This window comes from Panthera pardus, unplaced genomic scaffold, assembly GCF_024362965.1.
Source record: "Panthera pardus isolate Hobbes unplaced genomic scaffold, ASM2436296v1 HiC_scaffold_2, whole genome shotgun sequence".
NCBI lineage: Eukaryota > Metazoa > Chordata > Mammalia > Carnivora > Felidae > Panthera > Panthera pardus.
This window is the reverse complement of record NW_026526765.1, coordinates 122906362-122915425: the sequence shown is the minus strand read 5'-3', so window position 1 is coordinate 122915425 and position 9064 is coordinate 122906362. Positions and strand designations below refer to the sequence as shown.

The following is a 9064-nucleotide window of genomic DNA, read 5'->3' as shown; positions in this document are numbered from 1 at the left end:
CCACCCCACAACCCAGAGTTCTCTCCAGGAGCTCCAGATTAGCGTACAGCAAAAGGCACCACAATATAGGTTTCTATTAAAGAGTCAAAAAATTGGCCCATCTCTCTTTTTTTTTGTTGTTTCTTTTTTTTTTTCCGAAGCTGTAAATCAGGATGTTACATATAAATAGTTTCCCTATAAAAACGTCTTTGCCGTTAGCTAGTATTATAAGACAATTTTTGCTAAAATGAAAATAAAACATTTTGTTATACCTTTTTCCTTTTATAGAAAATAAAAATATTTTTATTTCTTTTTTTCCTCCTTTCTCTCTCCAGGCGGTGGTCTCTGTTCTCCGTAAAGACAGTGGGGCAGGCGAGGCGGAGGGGGGCGGCGGGGGCCCCTAGAGGGGCGCCGAGTCCTGCTTGCCCCGCGGGGGGGGCCCGCGGCTGTGTCTGCTGCTGGCCCGCGTGCTGTGGCTGTCCAGGGAGTAGTAAGTCCTGCTGTCGGCCGCCGGGCACAGCGGCGGCGAGTCCGAGCGCAGCGCATCGTGCGCCGCGCGCAGGCCGAGGAAAGGCGTACTCTCGGCCGCCAGCGCCCCGTCCGCGTCGTCGTCCGAGCCTGAGGCCGAGCCGCCACCCGAGCCGCTGCTCAGCGACAGCGAGTCCCGCGCCGCGCGTGCGCGCTGCGCCGCCAGCCCGTTGAGGCGCGAGCGGCGCCAGCGCCGGGGCCCCGCCGACGTCCTGCGGGACGCGCCGCGGGCGCGCGGCCGCGGTGGGGGAGGGGGCGCGCACTCCTGCGTGGTCTCGTACTCGTCGTCCTCCGGGATGCGGAAGGGGCTGGCGGGCAGGCTGCCCAGGCTGCCGCCCAGCGCGCAGGCCCCGCGCCGCGGCCCGGGCCCCGCCGCGGGGTAGTAGTAGCTGTCGTAGCTGCGCTGCATGTCCGCGCCGGGTCCCGGCCCGGGGCCAGGGGGCGCCGGCTGCCGCAGAAGCGGCTGCTGCTCCGCCAGGCGGTAGCTGATGGGTGCGGCCGGCGGCAGCGACACTGCGTGAGCGGAGTTGGGGGACGTGATCTCAAAAGTCGGCACCTGCGTGGCCAGCGAGTAGTGGAAGTCCACTGGAGAGAGGCGCGCGGGCGTGGTCAGTGCCGACACGTACCTGCGGAGAGATGCAGAGGCGTGGGCTGGGGGTTACGGGTTACGGGTTGCGGTGGAAGAGGTGGGCCACTGGTAGTGCCTGGGATCCCGCCCGCCCGAATGATGGTGGCCGTCCTCAGTGACCTTAAGCAATTTCCTTAACCTCCCCCAGGCTCTGTTTCCTTATGTGTTAAGAGGGGATAACCACAGTGCTCATTCCAGGCTGTTGTTGGAATGATTCCATAAACGTATCGCATGGGATGTGCCGGTGCCACTGCCTGCCTGATGCTCCAACGTGAACGGTCCTTTTGGTGTGAGGGATGCACACAGTCACCAATATTCTGGAACTGCTACTTTGGGTCAGGCTCAGATTGGGGCATTTTACATGCACCATTTCATCTAATACGGTAATTCTGTAAGACCCTTACGTCAGTCCCATACCACACATGAGAAAACTGAGACTCGGGACATTTAAGTGACTTGCTCAAGGTTCACACAACCGGGAAGTAGTAGGGCTGGGATTTGAACCGATGCCAGGCAGAACCAGGACTTATGCTTCCCTGCTCTCCAGAGCCCTTATTACTCTCTTTCTGGATCGTCTGACTTCCCTCTTCCACATGGACATCCAGTTAACCACCAATCCCCACCTCCTGGAACACACCCTTTGCCCTGCTCTACCTCGACCTGGGCCTAATTGTTCACTCTGGTTATTCCCCCACTCCAGGGTCTCTCCTCCACTGTATGCAGTTTCCAAAGCAATCTTTTAAAGTCAGTTTTGCTTAAGGAGGCCCTTCCTGCCCCAGGGCCATCAGCCATCTACCTGGCCCCAGCCTATCTGTTCAGGCCCAGCTCCATTCTCCCTACATCTCACCCTGCTCTGGGCATCTCACTCACTAGCAATGTTCTTAAGTGCCTCTGCTAGTACAGCTCAAGGTACTCCCTTGCCTGGAAAGCTCTCCCTGTCTCTCTGCCTCCCAACCAGTAAGAAGTTCTATTGCTATTGATAATGATTGATAACAACCTAGTGTAGCCAAGTAGGAGTCAGAGAGCTTTGTGCACATGATCTCTGATGACCTTCACAAGAACCATGCATGATAGGTATTGTTTTTCATGTTCCACAGCTGAGGAAACAAGGCACAGGTGATCAACCTGCTCCAAATCACATAGGTGGTGGAGCTGGGCTTTAAAAGGTTGGGTATGGAAAACCTGGCTGCTTCCTAGAGCCTGCAGTTAAGCTGGGTCTGTCTGTCCTGCTGGGATGTCCTGTGCTTAGCACGTTCCATAGGAGGCTGTGAGCTTCAGTGGTTTGTGTCTATGGCTGGGTGCTTCTCAGTAGCAAAAACAAGATGGACCATCTCTGGACCCCCAGGCAGGCCTGCTCAGTGAGGGCTGGCATGGAGTAGGTGAAGTTAGAGCCAGAGAACATTTCCTCTCCCTCCACTCCAGCCTGGAGTTCCCAGTACTATGCACCTTCCTCTACTCTCCTCCCACAGACCCCACTTGCTAAGGGCCACTGGAGGACTGAGCAACGTAGAGGGCTGGCCTCCTATGACTCCTGGCTTGGAGTCAGGGAAGAAGGGGAGTTTCCTGGTTCTCAGTGCAGCCACTGCTCAGAAACCCAATGGTGTCTTGATCCCTGGGCCTTGTTGCTGATACTGCCAGGGCCTGCAGTCCTTCTTGGCTCATGCCCAGCCTGCCCTGGTCATTCTCTTTGCAGACAGCCTCCCCTCCCACCCTTCAGTCTGCTCGATCTTGGTGTCTTTCTGTTCCCACTGGGACATGGGGCCTCTAGGTGACACCAGGGTAGGGCTACCATATGTTCTGGCTTGTCCAGAACAGCCACTGTTTGTTCCTGATGTTCTAGTGCAATTATAGCATCCTCTTCAACTTTGAAAAGTGTCCCAGTAGGACAATTAAATTAGATGGTCACTCCACACCAGGGTCCACTGGCTCAAACTCAGTCCCAGTCTATCATTAACATGCATCCTAAGCAGATCATTCCACCTTTCAGGGACCTTGCTTGCCCGTCTGAAAAATGGACATGGGAATTTTTGGAGTGTCTCTGAGGTGCCTTATGGGTCAGCCCTGGGTCATCGGTGCCAGTCCTCTGGCCAAGGTGGGGCACAGGACACAAGATAGGAACTGACCTCTCGCTATGTGGGGAGTCACGCAGAGAGTCTACGGAGTCGTGGTAAGGTGGCACGGCAGCCCTGCGCCGCTCCTCCAGGCTGTAGGCCGCTGCCCGCCGTGCCCGGGCCTCCACACACGCTGGGCTGTTGCACTTGCTGGTGCCCACCGATGACAGCATGATGCCCGACTGGGAGTCAGAGGTCAGGCTTTCAGAACGTTCCAGGCTCCACGTGTGGCTCTCATGCCTAGAGAAGCCAGGTGGAGGTGAGGTGGGGGATCAGGAAGGGGCAGGACAGCCTAACAGGTGTGGTCCCAGGTCCCCCCGCCCCCCCCCCCCCCCCCCCGGTTCTTCATTTCATTTCAGGCACCCTCAGCTCAATGCCCTTCTCCACTCTGAGCTGACGTGTAGTATCATGGAGGGAAAAGGAGGGCTAGGGTCCTGTGGATGGGTGAGTCCCAACAGGTGTAAGCCTTTTTTTTCCTTCGTACAACCAACCTCACCCTAGCCTCAGCCTGGGGCCCCGGGTCCACTCCCATGATCCTTAGTCTTTTATGTCAGGAGCGCAGCCCTAGTGGCCAATACATGCTGTTCCATGCTGTTCCCCAGGGAAGAAGGAGGCCAACCATGTTATTGAGCTGTATGAATCTTTGTGCTTGGGTGAACAAAGAAAAGGAGGCTAAGGTGGACTAGGTTCGTAAAAGCAAACTCAGGAGAGAGCATCTAATAGGTCTGGGTGTTTGGGCGAGGAGGCATTTTATGCCAGATAATGTGGTGCTAATGAGGTCCAACCAAAACTACATGTTAGGTGGGAGCCCAGTGATGCTGTTGTTCTTCTGGGGCTGGTTTAGACTGGAAAAGGGAATCTGGTCCCCTGAGGATGGATGAATGTTTGGTGGTGGGTTCCGGTCTGAAGTCCTCTACCTATATCCCTTGACTCAGAGGGACCCTCAGTACAGGGCATAGCCTGGCTGGGAGGTTTCTTTGTGTGTCTCCGGGCATATGTGTTAGTGCTTTCTGTGGGTGTGCATACAGGAGTCTGCAAATCTCTGTGGGCCTGGGTGGTGCCCACCTGTGGCTGGAGGTGGGTGTGGCTGTGGAACAGTGGTGAGAAGGAGAACAGGAGTGGCTCCCAGAGAAGGTGGTCTCCGTTTCCCTCCGGATGACATGGTCTGTGGCTGGCACATTCTTGGAGATATACTGCAACAGACACAGAGTTAGTGACGAGTGAGTGGGTCAGCCCTCCTTCCGGGTGAGGATGGGGAAGTGAAGCACTAAGCTTCAGGTTGGGGAGTGGTCCACTGGATAAGTGACTTGATGTTAGGGCAGTGGTGGCCCCAGCGAATCAACCCCTTAAGGAAGTGGGAAAAGCGAGGCCAGTCATTCTGGTGAGGCTAGGCGAGGCTAGTGGGCAAGGCTGAGCATGGGATGGGCTGGCTGCTGCCCCGGCCCTTCCTTGCAGGGCACATGACAAAGGCTGGCGGTACAGTGAAGGGGTTCTGGTAACACCACTCACATCTGCCATCTGGATCTCCTCAGGGTCCAGCCGGGGGTGGCTGGGCCCGTTGGCCAAGCTCCTATTCTGGTGGGCTGGGCACATGTTCTGCCGGAGGTGATTGTGCATCTGCTTCCGCTGTTTTCTGTATAGGAGAAGGGTGTGTTAGCCACCCCCCCGCCCCATACAATGTATGAAATTCCCTAGCTGTCCCTCCAGGGGAACTCTTCTACCTCTGCCCTGGATGCCGGGGCAGTCTCCTGCTACTGCTGTTCCCTGTGCTCAGCCTGCTCTCAGCCAGGACCCCCCCGCTGGTCTGCCTCCTCCACTATCACCATGAGCTTGAATTCAGCAGGACCTGAGCATAGTGGTTCTGAGCTTTGGCTCTGCTGAGAGAGCTTTGGCTCTACTACATCCTAGCTATGTAATCCTGGGCCAGTTACTTAAACTCTCCATGGTTCACTTTCCTCATCTTAAAGTGGGGTGACCATTTACCCATCCCAAAGTCCCCTGAGAAGTAAGAGCAGATAAAATATTCAGGCACTGGCCCACCCACCCATTCATTCATTTGCTCTTTCTTGGGTTTTTGCTATGTGCCAGATGCTGTTTTGGAACAGTGAAGAAGACAGACACAATCCCTACCCTCGTGGGGCTGGCAGGCCAGTAGGGGAGGCAGATAATAAACACATAAACAAATTAATAAACAAGATACTTTCAGTAAAGTGCAATGAGAAAAATAAAACATGGTGCTACGGTCAGGGGCCTGTGGGACTACTTTACATTGGCCATATTAAGTTCCCAACACATTTGTTCTGTAATCAACAAGTCTAATCATGTCACTCCCATTTAAAACCCTTCATTGGGGGTGCCTGGGCGGCTCAGTCCGTTAAGCGTCCGACTTGGGCTCAAGTCATGATCTCATGGTTTGTGAGTTCAGATCCTGCATTGGGCTCTCTGCTGTCAGCACAAAGCCTGCTTCAGATCCTCTGTGCTCCCCTGCTCATGCTCATGCTCTCTCTCAAAAATAAACATTAAAAACCAAAAACAACAAAACCCATCGCTGTCCCTCTCTCAGTGCCCTCTCACTGCCCTAGCTTGCTGTATCCTTGGGAGGCTTATTTCTGATCCCCCACCATGCTGCCCTCTCTACCCTTTGGACCTCTGCACATACTGTTACATCCCAATGGAGCACGCTCTCTGCCTCTTCTTCACCTGCTAACTCCTGCTCTTCTCTTAGGCTCAGCCTAAATGCTACTTCCTCAGAGAAACCCTTCTTGCCTTCCAGCCAAAGTTAGGCACCCCTGCAATGTATCTTATCACACTGGACATCTTGCTTAGAGCACTGGCCATGGGCCTGATGCAGGGCCTGGTATCTAGCAGGCAGTGAATGAAAGTTTGTTGAAGAAATGAATGAGGTTAGAATAGGGGCTTGCTTTTCCACTAGTTCTTGACCTCATTTTTCCTACCTGGGCCCAGTCTCCTCTGGGATCCTTGAGCCCCAAATCCCAAGGCCGGCAGGGCCTTAGATCCCATAGATAGGCGTAGCAAGAGTCAAGACCACGGGACTCAGTACACTAAATGGTGGCTATGCCCAGACCTTGCTTTCTGGATAAGAATGGATGGGACAAACCCATCATTTTCTCTGCACTACATCACTCTACAACCTTCATTGGCTCCCTACCATTTACAGAATAAACCCAGGCTTCCTAGCTTGGGATTCAATGCCCTATGGTACTATCTAGGTTCCAGCTGTCTTTTTAGACTCATGCCTTTTCCTTGACCCCAGAATTACTCCAACTAGTCTGGGCTGCTCGTGCTCTAGGAACACAGCTGACCCTTTCCCACATTTGTCTGTCAGCCTGCACTCTTCTACAGGAACTGGGAGCACCCTTTCTGCACCTTTCTTCCCCTTGCTCTAAAGTTCTGCCCCATCTTTCCTCTGCCCAGAAGTGACCTGGCCTCATCTTCTCCGGGCTCTGGCCTGGCCCGCTCTCAAGTGAGATGAGGCAGTACATCCCAAGGTCTCTTTTTCCACTGGGAATGCAGCCTTCTTTTCTGTGCTTCCTCACTCCCAACACTGCTCCAGCACCAGCCTACTTGATAGGGCAGATGCCCCTTCACAGTGTCATCTGAGGTACATACTAGGATCACTCCCGCTTTACAGATGAGGACTCCGAGAGATCCGTCAATTTACCCAGGGTCATGGTAAATGGGAGAGCTGAATTCAAACCCAGATCTGTCTTCTTCCAACACTCGGGCTCACAACAATTCTTGTTCATTCCTCTGGGGCCTGTCCCTCCTACCCTCTGCTCCTGCTTCTTGGCCCAGCCTTTCCTCTCCACACCAGCTGCAGAGGCCCCTGAAGGGGCTGTTGGGGCATAAGGAAGTGGCCAGGCCAGACATGGGGAGGGTGTGTGTGGGGGTGCGGGGGTGGAGAGAGACCGTTTTCACAAAAACAGTCCTGGAGGCCCATCCCTAGTTGGCCTACTGCAGGCCTGAGTGTCTGACACTCACTTAGTCTTGCAGTAGGCGACCACGCAGACAATGCCCACGACCAGCAGAGCCACGCAGATACCGGTGATAGTCAGGACCCTCTTCTGGTACAGCTCCTCGGCTTCTGCAGAGGCAGAAGAAGAGGATGTGAGGGGGCAGGGCAGGAGGCAGATCCAAGGGGAAAGTGGTGCAAAGAACCCACCCCCACCTGCCCCCAAAGCTTTGGGCTCTTTCCAGCTCAGGGCCTCCCAGCTCCTTTGCATCTCCTCCTTCCCCAGCTAGTCCTTTCCTACTGGATTGCTTTCTGTTGCCCCCAAATCCTCCCACACGTGATCTGCTCACAAGTGACTGAATTCACCTTCCCAAACCCTACACCCTGCCCAAAGCACATGAATGGAAAATGCAGGGGGTGGGGGTGGGTGGGATGGAGGTGAAATTCCAAAGGCCACAGGCGAGGGCAACCCGGCTTGGCCAGCAACCTTGCCCTGCTCCACTATGGCCTGATGGCTTCAAAGAGCCTGGATGGGTTGGGGAGAGCTGTTCTTCATGGCAGTGAACATGTAGACACTCGGCAGAGCTGGCTTGCCATTTCTGCTTTGCTAAGAAAGGCAAGGACGTCAGACAGGACATCAGACCCAGAGGCTGGACTTAGGAGGGACGCCAGGAGCAGGGACAGAGCAGACCAGGCCCATGGAGGAGGGCATAGAGAGAAAGGCCTTGATTTGTTCCTGCACCCTGGATAGCATGTGGCCCTGGCCCATTCCAGCCCTTCCCTTTGCTTTCGAGAAACCCACGAATGGCAGCATAGCCCTTGGTGCCTAGGAAAGTTCTTGTGCTCAAGGAGCAGCCGCCACCCTTTCTGAGGGGTTGAGCTAGGCTGGGTCTCAAAAAGAACCGGCCATCCCTTCCACCTCCTACTTCTTGGTGGGGCAACTCTTGCCCGTCTAGAGCAGAGAAAACCAGGAGGAAGAAAAGGAAAAAGGTGACAGCAGCAGCCTAGCCATCCCCTGCCCCCACCTGTACCTGCCAGCTGGCCCCTCCACATGGCCCCCTCCCCCCAGCACAGGGATAGGTGGAGGCTAGACCCCAGCACCATGGTAGAGCCCTGGGAAATGTCCTAAAGTCCTTGGACTTGCAGCCCCTCCTGTGTACACCAACCAGCAAAAACTGCGAGTACAAACCCTCTAGACACACATACCTTTACAGCTCTGGCTATCTGCACACAGACCCCTTCACAAAGATACACTCATACATGTCTAGGGAAGCGTGTACGCGCACACACACACACACACATACACACACTCATGCAGTCTTAACCCTCCACCCTGGCCCCCCATCTCTGGGCTCTGTGGTCCATATCCTGCTTCTGGTTCTCATCCCTGCCCACTCCCAGTCCTCTCCAGTGGGGCATCTGTCTCTGTCATTCCTCGGAGACCACTCTGGTCACGGTCACCAACAACTACCCACTTCCAAGTCCTGTGGTCATTTGCTTCCCTCTCGGCTCACTCCCCCTGTTGCGCCCACTCCCCCTGGATGGCTCTTCTTTCCTGGGTGTCCCCCTCTTTCACCGGCTGACCTGTTCAGTTGCTGCTCCTACTCTTCTATGTGGCCTGCAAGGTAGAAGGGCCCAGAGCTCTCAGGCTTCTTTCCTTCCTCCACGTGCCCTCTTTCCCCTCATGATCTCACCCAGCTCAGACTTTAAATACCATCTGTATGCAGGGGACTCTCAAATTTGCATCTCCTGCTCTGACTTCTGCCTGAGCTCCGGACCGCTCTACCCAAGGGCCATGGCCAAACAGAAGTGCTGATTCCCCAGCCTCTTTCCATACCTGCTCCT

The 9064-nt window shown here is 54.9% G+C and overlaps 1 protein-coding gene across 3 annotated transcripts in view; it reads right to left on the bottom strand.

The window, feature by feature from the left end:
- The window catches only part of NRG2 (neuregulin 2), a 185043-nt gene continuing 175979 nt past the window's right edge, over window positions 1-9064 (bottom strand). For all 3 annotated transcript variants that reach the window (XM_019424367.2, XM_019424370.2, XM_019424369.2), the window contains 5 exons: window positions 7249-7351; window positions 4756-4879; window positions 4312-4439; window positions 3259-3486; window positions 1-1133 (listed from right to left, as the gene is read on the bottom strand). In XM_019424367.2, coding sequence (XP_019279912.2) covers window positions 380-1133; window positions 3259-3486; window positions 4312-4439; window positions 4756-4879; window positions 7249-7351 — 1337 coding nt within the window. In that variant the 3' untranslated portion in view covers window positions 1-379. The remainder of the gene's footprint in view (window positions 1134-3258; window positions 3487-4311; window positions 4440-4755; window positions 4880-7248; window positions 7352-9064) is intronic.